Source organism: Micropterus salmoides, unplaced genomic scaffold (genome assembly GCF_014851395.1).
Source record: "Micropterus salmoides isolate LMB-PRFRI ecotype aquatic unplaced genomic scaffold, ASM1485139v1 Ms_hic_scaffold_13, whole genome shotgun sequence".
Taxonomy (NCBI): Eukaryota; Metazoa; Chordata; class Actinopteri; order Centrarchiformes; family Centrarchidae; genus Micropterus; species Micropterus salmoides.
The window spans coordinates 28,498,168-28,519,797 of record NW_024040374.1 but is presented as its reverse complement, the minus strand read 5'-3'; the positions used below and the strand labels follow the sequence as shown (position 1 = coordinate 28,519,797).

Genomic DNA, 21,630 nt, shown 5'->3' with positions numbered 1-21,630 from the left:
TATCAGTGAAATGTATGAGCTACCCTGCAGACTGGAGTCTCTGTTAACAGTGACAGATAGACAGATCATCCTGAAATACGCTCATCTGCTCTATGATACGTCTGTATCCTCACTGCACTGCATTATTATAAACTATGATGAAAGTGATGTCACAGCAGATATCGTGGGACATTTCAGCAGCCAAACTAAAAACTGTAGTTAAAAAAACTTGACAGGACAGAGGAAACTCCAGACTAAACAGAATGCCACTTTTTGCTTCTGAAATACATAGTTGGACAGCTCTGATGGAGCTCAGGATTTATCTGGAGGACGGCCACTTTACTTCAAAGAGTTTCTCTGTGTAAACCTGGACTATGGGTGCGACCTTTTGGGTGTGTAGAATAATAATAATAATAATAAATTGAATTTGTATAGCGCTTTTCACGAACTCAAAGTCGCTTTACAGAGCAGAGAAAGAGAAGAACCAGAACATAAATTAACATCAGATCCTGACCAATCCTGTCCTGTTTTAATAAATCAAGGTATGCTGTGGTTGCAATCCATTCTTTGTTAATTCGCCCCTCAGTCTGTTGTTTGAGCAGGTAGTGTACAGTCAGTTTTTAGAGCTACGAGAGCAATGAGAATGAACCAAAATAGTAAAGTTGTGGGCTGGACAAATAAACGATGAGCTGAAACTTGCTATACAGCTCCGTAAAATCGAGGGGAGCAGCAGATTCTCTGTAGGTTGATTTTGTTATTGTAAAAATATTGATTATAACATTAAATGTACAGTGTACTGTATTTGATAAAGTTTATGAAGGCTTGTACATTATAAAACAATCCAAACAGTAGGCTGTACTATTATGAATATTAGCTTTGTGTTTTTGTACATTTATTTTAATTTTTATGACAAACCTTATTTGGTATTACAGCTGTTAAACCAGAAACCCAAGGAGAGCACGCATGCCCCCTGTGCTGGGGTTGGTTTGATACTAAGACTGGCCTTTCCAACCATGTGAGGGGACACCTGAAACGAATTGGTGGAAGTGTTACCAGCACCAGTAAGTCCCCGCTCTGCATCCTAAATGAACTGCTACAGGACAAAAAGGAACATCGGAACATCCTCCAGGTCCTCAACAAGAGCCAATTCCCCTCACGATCCTTTGTCTCTCCGAATTTAATCAGCAGCAATGGCCTGGTCCTGATGCGCACAGGCATCCCAGTGAAAATCCAGTACGAGATGAAGAGCCCACGTCCTATCTTGGACAGCTTTGTACCAAAACAGGAGGCAGAGGCCTTCTCAGAAAAGAAGAAGTTTCTGGTAGAGGCACAAAGAGGCACTAAGGCCTCCTCAAGCACTTTAGTTGAACTGCTCAAGATGAGACGGGAAAGTATGGAGCTTTCAGCGAGAAACAACCAGGAAGCCTATGCAACCAGGAAGCTCTGTGATTTAACCAAAGATTACATGGAGGAGACACAGATGACCAATGTGCAATCAAACTGGGCTCATGGTATGTAGCAATTTCATGTTTCTTAAAGGGTCGTATGGGTGGTTTTGCATGTTTTAGCCCATTAATAGTCCTGTACAATACATCCAAAGCAAATGGAAGTTTCAGGTCTCTGCAAGTTCATTTTCACAGGAGGGGGTATAGTAGAAAATAAATCTTGGATCCTACAACTGATTTGTAGATATTTGGCAAAACCACTTCTAAGACATATCATTTCAAGACACGCCCCTCACTCTTTAAAGTATTTTACTACTGAGTTGGATCATTTATGTGATCTTCTTGTACAAATGTGCCAAATTAGTTTTTTGCCCTGACTGCTCTATTGCAGCACATAAATTAGTTATTCTCGGCAAATAGACCCATATCCCCCAAATGATCAGTCCTCCCGTGGTGTAAATTTGATTGAAACATGTCCAGAATATGTTGGTTTTGGGACGTATGGATAACTATGACTTTGGATGACTGAGAATCTTCAAAAAGAAGGTTAAAATCAAGGGCAACTGGATTTGGTTGAAGATACTAGAAGACATTTCGTTCCTCATCCAAAGGACTTCTTCAGTTCTGACTGACTGGTAGAGAAACTCAGCTATTTAACCTCAGTGGGTACCGCTGGTTCATGTGTTCCTGGCTGCTGTAACAACAGTCGTTACAGTCGTTAGGACTACCTGAGGCCAAGACTGAACGACCATCGTTGGCATCCTCACCTGAGGCCAATAGGTTAGTTTGTTGAGTTTCCTGGGAAGTGATGAAAGGACCACATTGTAAGTGGGGGCAAAATTTCACAATATAAAAATATGTTTAGGTAGAATCAAGTTGGGGAGTATTTTAGCTTTGTTTGATAGCAGAGAAGTCCACTATTTATTGTGTAGATGCTAACAGTCAGCCCCCTGATTTTCATCAATATTCTATTACAAATTTTCAGTATGTTTTTACAAAGCCAGTTAAGCAATGTAAGAATAGTTCACAATCATTTGATTTGTGGAAAAAGCACATACAGTAGATTTAATTTTGCCAAAGTGCTTTTGAAGTTCATATAAAAAAATCATGAGATCCTCTTGATGTTTAGTTGGAAGCCGATCATCCGTGTTTACACAATTTCGTTTAATGTCTGTCCAAATCAAACTTTCATTCAGGTACTGCGAAAGATGTTGGTAAAGATTTCAAATCAAATTGCTCTTTGTTGAGTTCTATTTTAAATGGAACGATATGGTGCTTGCCTCTATTATTGTGTTACAGTGGCAACTGCTAGGTACTCCTAAAGATGACTTTCTGCTGTGTGTCCTGTCCTGAAAACTGATGTGTTTTGTAATTCATAGTATACCATTAGAGTGTTAATGAGTTGTAGTTCACACTGCACCATCACCTCACGTTCAAGACAACTCACAAATTAGTCGTTAAAAATGAACATCAATATTTATATTTTTTTCCCGTTAAGACATTTTTGTATTGTTGTGAAATTGTTCTTAGTTTTCTAAACTAAAATTAGATAAGTAAAATTAGGTTCTTTTTAAATTTTGAAATATTTTCTGGGAACTACTTAACCATTCCACTTCTGAATATTTATTAACAGGCAATGGTGGACAGCAGAGACATTGCCACTTTTCTGTCATATGACTAACTCTATCTAAGATCTATGATTTTATGTGTAGTTTATGAATCCTCTGTGACTCTCATGAGGTGGTGTCTGTGAAAATAGCCCCCCTGAAGACACAAGATTGTGTTAAACTTCACCAGTAACACTTTTCAAACAGGAGAGTGCAAATCAGATGCTTAGAATGAAAACGGGTGGAAGAAGACACAGAGCACGGTGGGAGTAACAGTTTTGCCTGATAATAAAATTATGCTTTTCTCCTTAAATACTACAGTATCTAACTTCTGATGATCCTAAACCTTGATTTTAGACATAAGTATCATCTAAACTGTATTAAAATGAACATCGTCCAATCAAATTTTGCATTAAAGCTTTAATGGAAAATATAATCCCATAATTTCAACCTAAACGTTTTGATCTATTTGCCTTATTAACTTTGAGCTTCATTTCGTTTTTCAATGTATTATCTTTCAGGGGAATGTGATTCGAATAAGATTTGTATTCAGTGTAACAGCACCTTTCCCAGGCTTCCCGGTCATCTTCAAGCCTATACACACAGGAAGAGGATTGCCATTTTTGAAGGACCAGGTACGTTTGTTACAATATACTATTGCAAAATGTTGCAATGTTTCCTGCGCCATGCAATCAAAATTGTTGCTTAAGCATAAGAATCATGTGTCTGTGTGGAACCAAATTAAAAAGAAACTGAATATATGGTCGACATTAGATGAATTAGTCACCTGTCACATGTCTTATTTCATACAAAAATGGTTGCTGACTAGAATAGTCGATATCAATAGTGAAAAATAGTTTGGCTTTGGGATTATGTATTTATACCTCTTGCCAGTGATAACTTAATACATCCCTTTAGATAAAGCAGTGCAGTGTTTTGTCTTTTTAGGCTATGGTTATAAACAGAAGAAGCCAAGACCAAGGCCTGGGTTAAAAAAGAAGATTTTACCATCCTTGAATGCTGAGATATACACACTCACCTGCAGGTACATAAAATGGAAGGTTACATAAGTAACTATTCTCTTAGCAAAGAGTGAGTTGAAAGCGCTCTCTACCCAGTTACATATTTATTATCTGTAGGCCCTAAATGAAGAGATGAAAAGATGCATAAGCCAGAACACCAGTCAAAACTCTGACCATTTGTCATTCCTTATCTGGAACCGCCCACAAATTTTTACGAGTAGCTACCGCTGGGCAATTCACAGGCCATGCTCACAGCAGCCTGTTCTCTAAGTTATTTTATAATCCAGATTCCCTTATGTTTTGGGGCAGTCTAAAGAGGTAGTCTATATTCTTTTGCATCTATGTTTCCACATCTGAAGGGGCTGCAGAAATGAGACTGGCTGTCCCTCTATCCCCACATCTAACTGTGAGGGGCATATGCCCAACTCACTGTGGGGCCCACCTCAAAGGCCTCAGGTACTGTTTTTCCATTGCCAGTACCAGCTCAGCTCAACTCACCTCGCCTCGACTCGTAATTTAAAATTTTCAATGCGACACACACACCAGCGACCCACACACAGCTGTCTCTTGATTTAAGTTAAAACGTTTCATCATTCCTCAGAATGTGAAGACAGAGAAGCGGTATGAAAAACCTTACAGCTGTGTTTTCCTCTGCCATTGTTGCTGCAGCGCTCTGTGTGACAGTGGGACCAGAGGGCTCTGTGAGCGGGCGGCTTCCTCCGGTGCCACTTGCAGAGTTCCTCAACTCCTCAAACTTTCAAGCGCATTTTTGTTCTGCCATCACTTTTCATAAATCTGTCAATATTTGAATATACACAGTTGATTTCTCACCTCAAAACTTCTCAGAAGTGGATTTAGTGATGAAGCGCGTGCAATGATGGTGCAATGAATAGTGACGATTCTGTCTGACAAATCAGTAGTCTGCTGTGTTTTCACATCACATTTTGTATCGCTCAGCTCGCTTGGAAACGAAAAAAAGTACCTGGTAGCATGTATAACTTTTCCACAATGAAAACCAAATAAAGGCAAGTAGAGGCGAGTCGAGGCAGGTTGAGCTGGTACTGTGCAGTGGAAAAGGGGCTTTAGAGAAGGGAGACTACTGAATCAGCTTAACAGTGAGAAGGGAGGGATACTGTCAACACACAGTGTAGACAGTGGACCACAGCTTCCCTTCTTTAAGTTTAATTAAGGGGGCCATACCAGTGTTGTATGATCCACTTGCCAGAGTAATCCATTAGCCCACCAACTTTTACAGAAGCCCCACTAGCGACCTCTTCAGGAGAGAATCAGCTCTCTTAAGCTGGGCATACACTGTACGGTTTTAGAAGTCTTGTTGTTGAATTCCAACTCACACTGTACGAGTAAATCTTCTGCAGTGTAAAGCCAAAAGCTCAAGGTTTACGTCACACTGTACAGTCGGATGGTCAGCCACGACCTGAGTGCTTACACTGTACGTGCATAAAACCAAATTCGAAAGATACAAGGTAGGTAGAAATTTGTTTGCTAAGCAATGCTGCTAACAAGCAGCAAACATGCTGCCTTGATCATCGGTGTCATCCTGTGTTCCAACCTTCTAAAACAGGAGGCGCTGGTGTAAATGGCATACATGTTACTTTATAGCTAGCGACGTGTCGCCATGGCACTTTCAGACACCGTTCACCACTTCACACAGGCGCTGTGAGGAACAAAGGCACCGATCGCAGGGAATTTACTTGTGGCTCTACTTCAGCCGTGCGACAGCCTGACAACGGCCGATCAAAATTTCTGACATGTTAGAAATTCATCCGACTGTCCAGCAGCCGTAAGTGAGCAGTTGATTGGTGCTTCGTCGAATCGACGGCGTAGCCTCTGTGTAGCCCCGTACCATACGCCAAGCCTGACAAGCACCTCCTCAAAAATGTAACTACACGTTGGGGCGACGCAGACCATAAGAACTGTGATTGGTCGGCTGGGTAGCTCAGCAACGCCTCCAAGCTGACTGGAAGTGCCCCGTGCTTTTGAAGTAAATTCTACTAGCGGCTAAACCAACGGCTTTAACAAACTGGATCCATATATTTGAGCGTCACAACCCAAGCGAAATGACTCGTTTCACTATCAGAATGTGATCCATTTGGTCGATAACATTTGAAAAATCTATAACAGCCAGTATCTATAACAGTATATAAATTTACCCCCATTCAAGTTAGCGGATTGCTACAGTGGATGCTGTAGCGCTACCACCAACAAGCGTTTGGCGGTGTAATTGCTGAACGACGGAGACACCGACACACAAGTATATATCCATGCAGGGACGTGCACAGGGGGGTTGCTCTGGTTGCCCGGGCAACTGCCCGTTTGCCTTTCCTGACTCAAGTTGCCCTTCCGACTCGCCCTTCCGAGAAAAAAAAATAAAATAAAAAAATAATCGCGATCGCAAAGCCTCATTCACTTCCATTCGGGCACCGAAAGTGAAAGTCAGTAGGGGAAGGGCAAACTCTGTTTAAGTGGCTGCACTGCTGCAGCGCTGCCTGCACGTCAGTCGATTCTGTTCCCTACCGGAATTCCTGTTTCCTTCCTTTATGCAATCATACTACAACAAATCATGCGTAGTTTTGCCCAGTTACCATACGTGATACGTACCAACAGAAGTGAATACGAGCTAGAAGCGCAACTGAATGTACGGGAAGCCAAAAGGTTAAAAAAGGATTGTATTTTTTTCCGAAATCTAAGCGTTTTTTTATTTAATATTTTATTAGAAGCGAGTTTTCCCCATCTGTCAATTCAATCTAGATTATTTATTTTCAAATAAAAAAAAAAAGGAAAAAAAATAAAAATAATAATGATTAAAAAAACAATAAACAATAATATAAGGAACTCTTTTTCTCATATGTATTTTGGTGACATTTATATTGTTAATACATTTTGGATACTGTGTTTAGTGCCTTTTTTCAGGTCAGAGCAACTGCCCTTCAAAATTCCTGTGCACGTCCCTGTATCCATGGCTACCCGATGCAGAAGTAGTAATCACGCTTTACAGTGTATTCCCAGCTTTATACTGATAAATTCTAAAGGCTGTAACCTCCCACAAACATCTCTCACAACACACATTTGAACTCCTTGCACTTGTGGTATATGTGGCTGCACACATCACCTCTCACCCCCCCCCTCCACCCCCAATCCATGTACATATGAAATATCTAATTGGGTGCTAAAGAAATGTGTTTACAATCAGTAGAATAAAACAAAATATACAATAAAGCACAGCTTACATTTCACAGCGGAAGAAGGTGGTTGTGCTTTAACTCGAGAAACAGTGACTTACTTTTGCTTCTATTTCTGCAGATTCTGTGACTTAGTCTTCCAGGGTCCCCTGTCTGTCCAGGAGGATTGGATCAAGCATTTACAGAGGCACCTTCTGCACACCAGCGTGCCCCACTCAGGGACAGGGATGGTAGAGGTTTTGGGTCTTCATCACAAAATACAAATGAACATGTCTTGTGAGCACCCAGACCTTGAGTAGAGTTTGGCCTGTCTAGAACTTCCAGTTGCGTGAATTTGCACACTATAATCAATACATTATTTTAGATTAGTCCTGCAGCTCTTTATACGAATATGTATAATAGGTAATCCACACTACTTAATAGTTTACATTAATAATACTGTATATATAAGCAAAAACTGTATTGTAGGACATTTTAATGGTATGCTTTGCCTTATCAACTTAGATAATACAACTTATAGGGTGTATCTTTATTGAATGCTATATAAGTTAGACATAACGGTGGCAAAACCACAGTGGCAGTATGAGCAAGGAACAGGATAACATATTTCTTCAGTACACGTTGGTCTGGCAGTGCAGAACTGCCATTGTAAGAATAACATTGTTCTCCTGTGTTTCTCATGATAAAAAAGTGCCTTGTTATTATGACAAAGCATTTTGTTATTATGAGAAAAATGTTTTCAATATAAAATGAAAAAAATAAACAGAAAACTTCCTCATTATAAAAGGAAAAGTTAAAAGGAGCCACCTACATTAGCCTAAGCATTTCATTTAAGTTCATGTCTCACTTTCTTTTCGAGCCAACATAAAATAAAATTGTGCTTGTTAAGCAGTGTACACGGGGCTGTCATTAGTTTGTGGGTGCTTTGAAGGGTTTCACCTCTTTGTGCCTGTATCAGGGAAAGAATCTCTCCTAATCAAAGTGACATTCAAGATGTGACATTCAAGATGTTGCATTATGTTTAGAGAGCTTGTTCTGCCGTTGTTCTTCTGCTTAACCTTCAACCGTCATCTCATTATAACTGTTATAACAACATCTTTTTATAATGAGAAAACTCTAGTTATAACATGAAACCTTTCCAGTTAGAACAACATATTGTTAGAATTCTTTTTTCTCATTTTGGTGACTCTGTAGCCTATTTTTGATGGGTTGCTTTTTGGTTCTTTAAAGGTTCATAATGAACAGTATGTAGACCACTAGTACTGAGCATTTGCATGCCCATAACCTATACTCCAAATGTATTCCAACTTGGTGCTTATTTTGCAGAGTGGCAGAGAAAGTTCCATACTTTCAGACAAGAAAACAGGATCTGCAAAGGGCAAAGATGACATATCATTTTGTAGCGATGGTTGAATTTCATTGAAATTTTTTCAGGGTCTATCACTGGAAGAAAGCACTTTGTCTTTTGCCCAGGACATTTCTTTTTGTTGTTTTTTTTTTTTTGTTCTGTGTGCACATCATACACAGCTACAGTTTGTCCTTCTTTGATCCTCTTCTTAGCACCTACAGTATGTGGTCAAGTCTTGTTGAACCCGTTGCCAAAAGTCTCACACTTGAATTATTTTTAAGTTAAATATTAGAAAGAAAAACTTTCCTATATACTGTAGCATCTGCATTGAATGAATATGAATGTGTACATATTGCTTTCAGTGATACCTGTCCCTTGATGACTATACACCTGAATATACCTTTATGACTATCAAAGAAATATTTAGCTTTAATGACCAATGCCATTTTAGGTATTTTATCTATGTATTTATCTATTTTTGTCTTGAAATATTGAACTTGTTGCACTGACATTTTAAAATTGTAGACAGGTAGCACTTCCTAACAGTTGTATTATTACAAGTAACTGACAAACATTTCTATAAAATAATCTTATTTCCCTACTCAGGCTTGATAGTTTTTAGACTTAGTATTGCTCAGATTACAGAATACAGCTTTTTGTAGGTAAATGTTTGTATAGAAATCAGTGACATTAATAATAAACTTGCATGATAAGAGTGTCACTAAATCTAAATACATTTAGTGAATTATTATTAATCAGCCAAATTTAGTAGATTTATCAGCAATGCTGTGTTAAATTATATTAGCAATAGGATGTAGATATTGGGGAAAAAGTAACCTTCACACTACACTTTTGCCCCATACGGAGGATATACAGTATAGGATTGAGAGCTGCATCTGACTGGTTGGTAATTTACTGCAGTTTTTGTGGAGTGGTCAAAAGGTTTGACTCGCATGGTTAATTGATCAAGCTGTCTGAGATATGGTAGAACAAAAGACTTAATTTGCAAAATAATGGTGTTTATAGAGCCAAATGTCTGTGGATATTCATGGTCAGGTGGAAAAAGTACTACGGTGAAGTGATAATTAAGGCACGGTCATGCTGATCAGGATAAGAAAATGGACAGAATTTCTGAGCTTCAGATTTTTATTCATTAGGCTGTTTTGGAATGTCAATTATGGAGAACCAACCAGAAACACAGGGAGGAAAAATCTACAATAATTCCACTGCATGACCACAGTGTTTATCTATTTTATGTTTACTTCTGATATATCTGTATTAAAATAATTAATCATATTTTTATGTCAATAAATTCGCATTTACAGTCAACAGTACTGACTCAACCTGAGTTTAAACACAGACATGACTTTGCCGATGTTGCTCCAAACTTTCTGTGACTGTCAGGTCTGCCAGGGGGAAAATCTGATGCACAGGAAGTGATATATTTTATGATTTGGGCAGCAGAAACACCAGTTTTTCTGTTTGCGTAGGATTGACCGGTGCCTTAAGAAACCTTAGCTTCAAAATCATTATCACCATGAAGTAAAAAAATGGTGAGTACTGGTGGCACTATTTGAGTAACATGAGCTGTGCGAGGTACGCTGCAGCAGTGATATGACAAAAGAACTTGGCGTAATTAAAAAGGATGGATTCCTGATAGAAGATCACTTAAGTTTGTCTCGTGTTTTTTCATGTACTCTATTACCCTCTGTGCGTACTTCACTATAAACAGTTGTGATGATGGCCCTGTAAGTTGTAGAAGAAAAAAACTTGGGAAAATTTCATATAATGTTTTGGGTAAGTGCAACGTATCACTTTAAGTGAAAGTTTTTTTTTAAATAAAATTGTGTTCCTACTTTCATTTACAGAGTGCAGACACAACTTCTAGCAGCAGCTGGAGCTGACCCTTTCAGTTGTTTAAAGGTGTGTTATGTGATGATGGACCATTCCCTATCCACAGTACACAGGCCAGTTTTATTTGTTGCAATTCTTTTGGGTGAAACATACAGATTTAAGTGTGACTTTGCACCATTATTCCCAACAGGAAGTAATTTTAGGGCTATGTGCTATTTTAAACTCCGGTTTTTAGCGTTACAGGCTGAGTATTTGATGTACCCCATACAAGATAGCCACTTCTGGGTTTTCTACTTACCAGTGGCAAAGGGGGCTAACCCTGCAGTTTATCTTGGGCAGTATTTAAAGCAGCGATCAAAGCTGTACAAACCAATTGTCATCATGCTTCTCCGGAGGGAATTTTGAAGTACTTTAATGCTCCTTCTTTGGGAAATAATTGTGCCACTCTGTGACTTCATTAGGTCTCCTGGCTGTTTCAAAAGATGTTCTCTCTGGAGGTTGAAAGCCACATCGCTGGCAGACAGCATCCCAAGGGGCCGAATGAATAAAAAAGGAGAGATTATAATGAGATTGAGTTAGCCATGACCAGAATTGGGCTTTTCATTATTCCACTGGCTGAAGAGAGAGAGAGGGACAAGGCTGACATAAAGAAATGTGTTGTTGCAGGACCCACACTCGCCATCTGCCATGGGGGTCCAATGGTAGGCAGCCAATGCGGGCTTATCATTGCCATGGGTATCAAAGGGGCCTCCTCTCTGGAGATTGCTCCATTAAATCTGCTAACGCCAACCCCTGTATGCACAAAACAGAGACAACCTGCATTTTATTCAGAAGTAACACTTGCCATTGACTTAGCCAATTAAAAAGGGAGGAAGCATTAGACAACCTTTGTGTTTTTGGGATCCGTGTTTATTAGACAAATGAATCTTAAGTTATTTCATTTGAGTAGTCATTTGAGTTTTTATGATGCGTGTTGCTGAGAACATGCATTAGGACTTTTTTGTCAGCTAGCCTTGTGTTTTTTTCCCCATTCAGTGTCTGTGGCAGCTGTGATCCAGAGATCAGGACCATTGATCATGACCTGTCCTTTGGCCAGTTATTCAGGAGTGTCACAGACTGCCTGTGTGAAAAAGAAAAAAAAAAAGAAAAAAAAAGAAGAAAAATCAATAGGTTTCCATTATATGGTTGGGCAGTGTCATTGGCCTGTCAATGATCCTGTTACAGCGGTGGTACAAGGGTGACACAGGCCCACACTCAGTCGCTGCTGACAAGAGGAAAACATGCTGACAGGCACCGGGAACAAGTTGGAACACAGATTTGCACTTCAAGCAGCCGTCCAAGGAGGTATCGTGCAGGGCCACCACACGGCAAGGGGCAAGCTCAGTTGGGGCTGGGTGGAGGGGTCGGGGGGAGGGGGGGGGGGGGGATTCTCAACCAGCCTCCCTCTAGTGTCTGACTGTCTAGCTCTCAACCACAAACGCTTTTATCCTCCCATAAATTATTCACCTCTGGATACACCAAAGGAAACTCTGTTGCACTGATTGTGGCTGAAGGGAAATTCATAAAAACCTTAGGCACAGTTGGCATCCACTGCTCGGCCACTCCTGCAAACTTATGCAAACCCCACCTACAGCTTGCTATTTGCAGCATGTGCATTGCACTATACATATACCATCACTATTCACTGACCCTTTCTTTTGCAGATTCTTTAGCAGATTTCCATGCAGGAAGTGTTTGCCACATCTCAATTTTATGGGTAATTATCTATTTCATAGTTATTAACTGACTTATTAGGCCGCTGACATATTAGCTCTTAACCTACAAAGAAAACAAGAGTCTGCCCTCATCAGTCAGTCCAGATGGCCAGTCAGAAATTAAGAAAGACATCAACTGTCTCTTGAAAGAACATGAATCAATATATTTTGACAAGGATCAAATGTGCTTCAGATGAACCTTTTGGCCCTCCCAAAACAGTCTTTCTCCTCATGTCAAACCTCCTTATTTTTGTTTTTCTACATGCAATGATATGATATCTCATGACTCATGATTTTTTTAGATCACTTTTAGCAACATGATTTAATAGTTATGACACTGGTAACTCCTGTCTGACAATATCTTTATTTTACATTTGACGTTTTACCATGAAAAGAAATAGAAATATAACAGTAACAAACAAATACATTTCAACATGCATGTCTGCAGCATAATGTTTTTTTTCAAGCTTTTATTATCTAAACCAGGCCTTGGGACATTATATGAGGTCACGCTTGTTAACAATCTTATTCTTTTTATTTTTCAATTACACATACTAATTTATTTTTCTTATGTAGGCAATTCAGTATATAATGACTGGGGAATTCAGGTTAATATGTTGACATGGTTTAACAACAGCGGGTCATGTTGCACAACACGCATGGCTGCCTCCGTTCACTCCAGCAGCTGACAGGTCCTAATCATGCGCTGCCCTAAAGGCACTGGGGCAGAGAGGCTTTTAATCACTGAATTATAGACCAGCGCGAGGCTTCAAATTGAGACGTAATTAAACTCAAAGTTGCAATAATTGTTTCAGCTAATTGGGCAGGCAACTGCGTCATGGTGCGACTGCATTATCTGCTGTAATTACCTGAGTCAGGGGATTTTTATTTTTTTTTTTCTGGGAGAAGAAGGGTGCTGTGTGTTTTTAAAAATGGCAAAGGTGTTCGTGGTGCGTTATGATTCAAATAAAACAATATGATGGCAGAGCTGATGGGTGCGTTTTATTTCTGCCTATTTTATGCCAAAAATGCACAATATATATATATACACACAAAAAACAAACGTTCAATATTTACACTTTCTAAATAACGTTACCCTTAATTTTCCCTCTGCCTATTAATTCAGTCCACCGCGCACTGTAGCTAAACGGGCTCTGAGCGTCTTCGTCAGCATCAGTGTGTGTTTACAGTAAGGAGATTAATAATGCAGCCAACAATATGCCCAGTCTTGACGTCCTCGGTAGCGATGCCGCACCTTCGGCATCATTATTTCCTATTAATTACTCGCCAGCCAAATGCCTTTAGAAACGGAGCTGCAGTAGGTGTGAGGGGGAAACTGGTCAGGGAGCAGCTGCCCTGCATCCCGCCGGGCTCAGGCTGACCTCCTTTTTATTTTTTACATCACTAAACTGGAGGCTTGACAAGCTGTATACGAGTATACGAGCACAGGGGCTTTTGATTTGGATATGGGGAGAAATGTAGAATATGAGCCAGAAATGACGAGTCAGGCAGGATTTCGGGTATAGCCAAAGAATAAATTGACGAAGAGGGGGGGAAATCCAGATCTTAACGTCTATGTTTTTGGCCTAAGTGTCTGTAGTGATCCATCATATTACACAGGAACTGCTGAAACCCCTGCCCCCTTTAATGCGGACTTCCATCCACACCGAATCAGTCATATTCTGTCCATTTTTGCACCACATCCCATCATTTAAAAAAAAAATATTGTGGGTGTGTTTTTAATCCCGCGATCATTCACACATAAAGCGGTTATTTGCGGTTGTGATTGTATCCAGTAATCACTTAGAGGGGTGTGAAACGGCTCTATGGGATTGAAAACTGTCCGGTAACCACAGGGCCCATGTGCTGCATGTGCTGTTGCCACTGTGCTGTTTGACTGTCGGACGGTAGGGGGCGCTGCTCATTTCGTTCTGAGAGCCAGAAGGAGAAACGCATCATGGGTTTCACCAAGTGGTTACACTGAAATTGATAACAAACAATAATAATGAAATAAATGAAACAAATAAATAAAATAATAGCAGGAAATTAAGATTTTAAGTAGCTATTACCACTGTAAAATGTTATATTTGTTAGGTTTTTTTTTAACCTTTTCCAAGCTGTGTGAGCCATTCCTCCTCAGTTAGGCTAATTGTAATATTTTTCTAGACAATATTCCTGGAATGTTCTCTCACTTCACAGAGCCTCCGCAGCTTGGATGGATTTCCCCTCTTTAACGGGGTGAAGGACAGTCTACTCCGAGCTCTGCTGCAGCAAGCGGACTTCCAGACCTCCTTCAATGCTCCTTTTTGCAGGTGACTCCTCTCCATTTTTATTAACCTGCTGTGGCTACTGAAAGCTCACATCACCGCCTAGCTCTCAGGACGCACAAGTCTGCAGGAGTTGCATAGATAGTCTCAACATCACATCAGTAATCAAACAGATCCCAGAACAAAAAAAAAGAAAAAAAAAAAAATCTTCTTTGCCTTTGTCGCTTTTGAGGGAGAAATTTAATTACAACCGCGGGTGTATGCAGGCATAGAAAAAAAATACCAGGCGACAAATGAATATACAGAGCAAATGACAAAACATGAGGGGGAATAACTGACAGATGAAAAGACAGAGGATGTGCAGCTAACAGGCAAAACGCGCCGGTACAAAGCCGCGCACACCTTTGAGAGCAAGAGTTTGTTTTATTGCACTTCTCCCGGGTTGCATCTCCTGTCGATTTGCAGAAAAAGAAGGGGGGATAAGTGAACATGCCCTGTTTAAGAAACAAACATGCAGATTAGATGGGATTCTGACAACACACAGCTCAGACTTCATGTCCCACAGCTCATATCTCAACAATGAAAAACAGAGGGTTGAAAACCTCACTCAGCGCGGTTGACAACACTTACCGTCATCCTACAAAAAGCAAATGCAAATAATGAGGTAGCATCTGTAAATAAATAGTGGAAGTTAAGACAAACTGATATCAACTCTGGTCCGCTTAAGACCCAATGCGTGGCACTAAAAATCTTTATTTAGACGTTTCAAGGGTATAGACATAAATATAAGATTTTAATATATAGGCTACTATAAATATATATAACTATAAACTTGAATTTGATGGATTTGGCACACACGTTTTGTTATTTTTTATTTCTAAAATAGAAATTAAACCCTAAAAAGTCTGTCTTCATAGGCAGCGGAGTGACGCTCAGTGGATTTGGGCGTAGCCAGCAGGAAGCCTTTCTAAAGAAAAAGAAAAAAAGTCAGACCTTGCAAGTGTAACATTTACTTCAAGTGCAGGGAGTTGTCACCTGTTATGTGGTACCAGGCTACATGTCAGCAGCAGCACTCACAGCCTCCACTCACTCACTCGCTCTCCTTCCAGAATGCTGCTGCACCCTGCACTGGCACAGCAGGCCTGCAGCAGCCACACTCCCCCAGACTCACCTTATACACACCTTCTTATTGCAGCTGGACCGACTCACCAGGCCGGACCAGACCTGCACAAAGATGTGCTTAAAGATGGGAGCAAAATCATAACTGAATGTCAGTTCAGTGGTGGTTATTTAATCAACTTCAGAAATGTTCCACTTATAGCATCAGATGGTCATTGCTTTTGAAGGACAAAAAAACAAACAAACAAACCAAAAACAATTATTTATATGACAATTTTGTATTTAATTTCTGTTACACTGTATGGTCATAGAATTAGAACTCATGGAGGCTTGTATTTGTGGGAGTGGGCAGCTGATCTGCTGAAGAACCCTAATACAAAATAACTTCTCAGGTGTCGCCTGCATCATGGCAACTACTAATTTCCTCAGGCACAGCAGCAAACACATAAATAAATAAACAATAATGTTCCAAATTTGACAAAGAATGTAAATATATCCGTTTTTAGTATAAGCTATATGGAAAGTCATGTGATGCTTAATTTGATGTAGGCCTAGTGTAAATCCAGGAAATACAGATAGGGCCTAAATAGCAGTGTTTTGGGTGTTACACAAAGAAGGCGTAAAATACACGTTGAAACAATCCCTCTTCATTGTGGCTGTGCAAATTGATTCAAACTGCAGGCTGATTAATCTGAGAATATCACATGATTTGCAAAGTTGGAGGCAGGAAGTTCAGAGAAAATGGTTTGCAATTGATTGAGAGTGGTTCCCAACATGGGCCTCAAGACCCCCAACGGGTCTGAAGATTAATCTGAAGGGTCTCAAGCTGATTAGGCATCTGGAAGGGGGAGGGACATATTTCTGCTGCATCTTTTTTGAAACACTGGATAGTTTTACCTGTCCAGGCCTAAACTACTTACTCAAATCAGCCAAAAAGCCAGAAACCCTCTTCAGTTGATCTGCTCACAAGTCACAGACATGAAACTGGCGTAAAGGGGTAACAATTAGACATTGCTTGACTTTAAAGGCCCCCCTCCGCGCAGAATTGTGCTTCGCTTATTGTTGCTACACTTGTTTCACCTTTACTTTGGAGAATGACACAGAGTTTGATACCAGAAGGCTGTTTTACCATTCATCACCTGAAGGGGGAAAGTTTTTCTGTGCTCACCTTAAAGCCGAGTTTGAGACAAGTGGGATGTGGAAACCTGAAACCTCCGGCGCTCAAACACTGAGTGGACTTTACAGTGAAGGAAGAGACAACTTGTCCAGCTGTTATATAGCAGATATAATATTTTGAATATTTGGATTTTCAATGAGGGAGAAAATAGATTTTAAAGAACTAATCAGACACATTATTAGGCAAAATATTTTTACATGTCATGGAGAGGATCTTTAAGTGGTCATAAGCCATGTACTTTGGGAAGCACTGCTCGAGTCTGTGAGAGTGAGCTAACATTAGAGAATAACACATAACAGTTGACTTTCTGAAATAAAACTGCAAGCTTCTCTAAAAATAAGAATTTGTTTTCTTGCACCCCTGTAAACCGCTAATGAAGCTCCCCAAACAATCAGAAATATTTCCTCATAACCTGCAGACCAGTGTGAAGTAGCCTTTATGCTGCACTTTAAATGCTCTTCATTTTTTCTTTTTGCCCAATTTCCCACTCTGTGAACTGTACAGTACATCATGGCACCGTCCCCACAGGCCTGAACATTATGTGCTGCTGTGCATCAAATCTCCCTGGCAGCCTCATTATTCCATTCTCCTCCACTATCCAAGGTTGATCTAATCACCAGATCAACAAGCGGGATGTGTGAGAGAACAAATAATGGAGACAAAATGAACAAATGATTAGTATGCTGTGAAAAGTACAATACGTTTCTTATTTAGCATTTAGATAACTATCTATCCTGAGGAGCAAGCTTCAAAGTTGAACTCAGTTTAGGCGAGGGGGATTAATTCTCTCTACTGCATGCTTCATTGAATCTCTCATTACCAAACTTTGTCTGTATTGATGTTAGATTTGATTGAAGATTAGAGCATTTAGCAAATCTTGCTTTTCCGCATGTATCAGGCTTTTTCAAGCGCGGCACACCGCTCGCTGGTCAATACCCTCACTTTTATCCAGTGTCTGCTTCATTTAAACTTAATCAACTCCATCAATGAACTGGAACAGCGAAACGTCCCCTGGAACAATAGCTTTTGTTGGATAATGCTTTGGTCTTATTCCCAACCGGGTGGCGATAAACCTAAAATTACACTATGATGAACTATTTCAATCAATATGATAATGGAAATTGGCTTGGGTGACTCTTTGCAGGGCTTAAGGAGGCAGGCTAAAGCCTATGTGACATTAATACATCTCCATGCTCTCTCCCTGCTGTTGCAACCCCCTACCTCACTTTATTGTCCCATCTTTTCAGTGACATTGACTACACCATATTGCAAAGCGCCTGGTAGTTTAATGATCTATCTGCACCAGGGAATGCTTGTGTCGCAATGGATGCACAAGCTGATGGTCTCATGCATTGTTTTCCTACTAGACTAAATTATAGGCCCCATACTTTGTTTCCTGTAGTGGCTCAGCGGGGTGTAGATCAATCATCAATGGCACTGTTGTAAAGCAGCTACAACACGACTTTTGCTGCTCATTTGGACATTTGTGTGGGATCCAGTGCCTGTTATAGGCTACAGTTCATCATATTTATACTGCTACCAAAAGACCAATTTCACAAGCCTTAGCAAGGAAAACGCATGCTTCCCATCTGTTGCATACTAATAAATATGCCACCTTCTGGGACAATCCAGGAGTGATCATGATGATCAACTGCCAAGTGATATGACTTACCATAAACCTGTTTATTTGAAAAGTTTCCCCTCTGCCAATAATTGTCAAATTTATTTCAGCATCTATTATCATTTTCTGAAGTGATTTATAAAACAGACTGAGATGTTTTCCTTTACACCTTTCAGAGTCATTTCATTATCATTTCTGAGGCCAGTGTTGCCACACGGTGCAAGATAGATTCCTTTGTGTTGTTTTACACATAACTGAGCAGTTATTACTGAAGCATCACAGCTGTCTTTCAGCAGGGAGTCACTGATCAGCTATCAGCTGTCTGGATTGTGTATGAGTGACATGTACTGATGGAGCCATTGGTTATGTTTTAATAATCACATTTTCAGTTATTGTATTTAAACCAACATCATTTAAAGAGAAGCAATGCAGAGAGAACTTGTACATATCAGTCAAGGTTATATATAAACAGCAGTACTAGAGATTAAAACAGTATTCTCATTTATATCTCTTTGTGGAATGGGGATGAAAAAATGTCCAAGTTACGGAGATAAACATGCAGGACTAGCAAAATTAAAGGTCTTTTCTGTTTTTTGCATGTTGTAGCCCATTTGCTACAAATCATGTACATACTTTACATCCCTGCTGATCATTTGCCAAGGTTTGTGAAACCAGACTTTCAGTCAGGAGGCCGGTGTTCATTCCCCGTGTGAAGTAGTAGTAGTATTATATTGAATGGCTAGTGTGAGTTGAAATTTGGGCAGTACTGCTACACTTTGTCAGAACCTGTGCGCTACTGACAGTCATGTCTGCAGATTTTTCTTTTCAGACTTTTCCTCCAGTCATAACAGCAACTGATTTCATACATTAGTTCTCTCTGACCTAAGGTGCTGATTGGTGACATAAGTTGCTGTGGAATTTGGTTAAAAATGAAAATACGGCTGATACTAATTGTTTTTTTGATTAACCTATTGACTATTCTTTTGATTCATTTAGTCTACAAAATGTCAAAAAATAGTAAAGCAAAATGACCATCACAAGTTCCCAGAGCCCAATTTGACAAATACAACTTGAATTCCCACCTTACAATGACACAGAACCGTGAAAAGCAGCAAATTCCCACATTTGAGAAGCTTCATAGAATGTTGCTTGATGAATGACTTGGATGATTTATCCGTTCTCAAAATTGTTTTGAGTAATTTTCTGTGGACTCCATTGCTCCGTGTGATGTTTATCCTTCTTTGCAATTGCACATTTGAAGCCTTTAACTATTTATCCACAGTCGAGTTATTTTTGCTGGGGGACAGTTCTTGACAGAGATGGATACTCTGTGCCTCTGTAACCTCTCTCCTCCTGCACCAGCCAGTGTCAATTAGCCTGTCCTGCATCTTAACTGAGTGAAGCTGCTTCCGTGTCACCATAATCCAGCTAACATGAAACACCAGATGTGTCGTTTGACACTTTTGAATATGTTGTTTGCCTTTGTTTCCATGTTTTACTCCCAGTGCTGGAAATGATTTGAGAGGACAGACATGCACAACAGATACAGCACCTTGAACATCAAAGGCCCGCACCGCGGTTTTCGCAACACTGTGTGTGTCTGTGTTTCTGCTGTAACTCTGCACACGCTCACACACATCCGTATAGCTGCTGTTAGTTTGCGTGCACGTCAGTGTGCCTGCCGTAGGAAAGCATCCGAGACAGCCCAGAATATAAAAATTTACAGGCCTTTTTCCTGCTTTGTCTGTCTTCTTTCCCATTCTCTTAGGTGAACGGGGCCTGAGTGATAGACCCAGAACCTTTCATCTCACCCAGTGAGTGTAAATAGCTGTCATGTTTGATTGACGGTCTGACGTGCACATGTGAGGCCCTGGAAGAGGGGAAAAGATTCGATGAGAACACAGTACACGATGGTTCTCCTGTCTTCAAACCAAAGATGTAATGAATGAGTAATTACACAAAAACCAACAGTGTTCTACATTTCCTCAGATGAGATTTCTGGGTTCATGCAGAGATATTTGCATAAATTCCATAACAGCTTATAGTGTACGAGATTAGATCCACATTATTGGCTTTAAATCATATCATATGAATATAAATTGTAGAATTTCCTAGTTACTAAACAGAATAATTTCAAAACTGGCTTTATGTTCAATGTATTGCTAGTACAAGTACATAAAACAGAAAATCATTACTTTCTTTATTACTTTCTGTCTGAAATACTATCATAATTGAAAACTATGATATGAAATCTGTTACACCAAGCATATTTACATTATGAGATTAACTGATTCTATAAAATATCCTATCTATTGGTTCTGTCAACAGATGAGGGACACCTGAATTGCAAACTGCATGTCGCACAGGTAGGTAGGTGGAGTTATTAATAGGCAGCAGATTAGGGGAAGCATTCAGCTGAGTTGTTGTGAGATAGACAAAATACCCAGTCTGGCAGTACTTACATTGACACTTTTCTGTTGTTTTGTCTGGACCACTTTACAATTTAACTGGATCCAGGTTCTGTGCTTTAAAAGTTTGTATATTCATGGTTCCCAGACGATGAATTCTTATAATTTTGGTGATCCCTGACTCTTCTTCCAGTGCCACCATCAGGTCAATTTTTTAATTTGTCCAATACTTCAGATTGTGACCATATACATGTCAAACTAATGAAATTCCCATCAGCTTCAGCTTCTGTTCAGTGCTAATTAGGTAATGTTAGCATGCTAACAAGCTAAACTAAGACAATGAACAAGGTCGACATTACCTGCTACAGCAATATAACATTTGCATTTTAAGAATGTTAGCATGATTCTATTAGCATATAGCTCAGTACAGTAGGCAAAGCCTCAAAGAGCTTATAGTATGGCTGTAGGCTCTTTGTGAGTCTTGTTTATGGTCGCCTAATTTTAAAACAACAGAGCGTTATTGCACAATTTACCTCAAACTTAAATTAAGTGATCACATTTAACATTTGGTTACAAATCCTTCACAGAAGGCTACAGCATACATAAATCAGCAGACACCTCTTCCCTTGTGATGCTCTACCACATCATTTTGGCTGAGGTCAGGGGACTGACATGGCCAGCCAAAAAGTAACTCCATTGTTGGTGTGTATATATGATGACCATTACTGTCCTGCTGCATTGTTCTAAAATCGTGAGACGGTGTATAATGAAAATCATCCAATATGGATATAAACACCTTCAAACACACATAAGGCAGTACTTAAACTCT

The 21,630-nt window shown here is 39.8% G+C and overlaps 1 protein-coding gene across 2 annotated transcripts in view; it reads left to right on the top strand.

Annotated features, from left to right (window-relative positions):
• Positions 1-9,932, top strand: part of znf644b (zinc finger protein 644b) — a 35,603-nt gene extending 25,671 nt beyond the window's left edge. The window contains exons 4-7 of one of the 2 annotated variants that reach the window (XM_038716754.1): positions 912-1,490; positions 3,553-3,666; positions 3,980-4,076; positions 7,375-9,932. In XM_038716754.1, the coding sequence (XP_038572682.1) occupies positions 912-1,490; positions 3,553-3,666; positions 3,980-4,076; positions 7,375-7,552 (968 nt within the window). In that variant the 3' untranslated portion in view covers positions 7,553-9,932. The remainder of the gene's footprint in view (positions 1-911; positions 1,491-3,552; positions 3,667-3,979; positions 4,077-7,374) is intronic. The other variant, XM_038716755.1, reaches the window with a different exon arrangement.
• Positions 9,933-21,630: the final 11,698 nt, after the last annotated feature.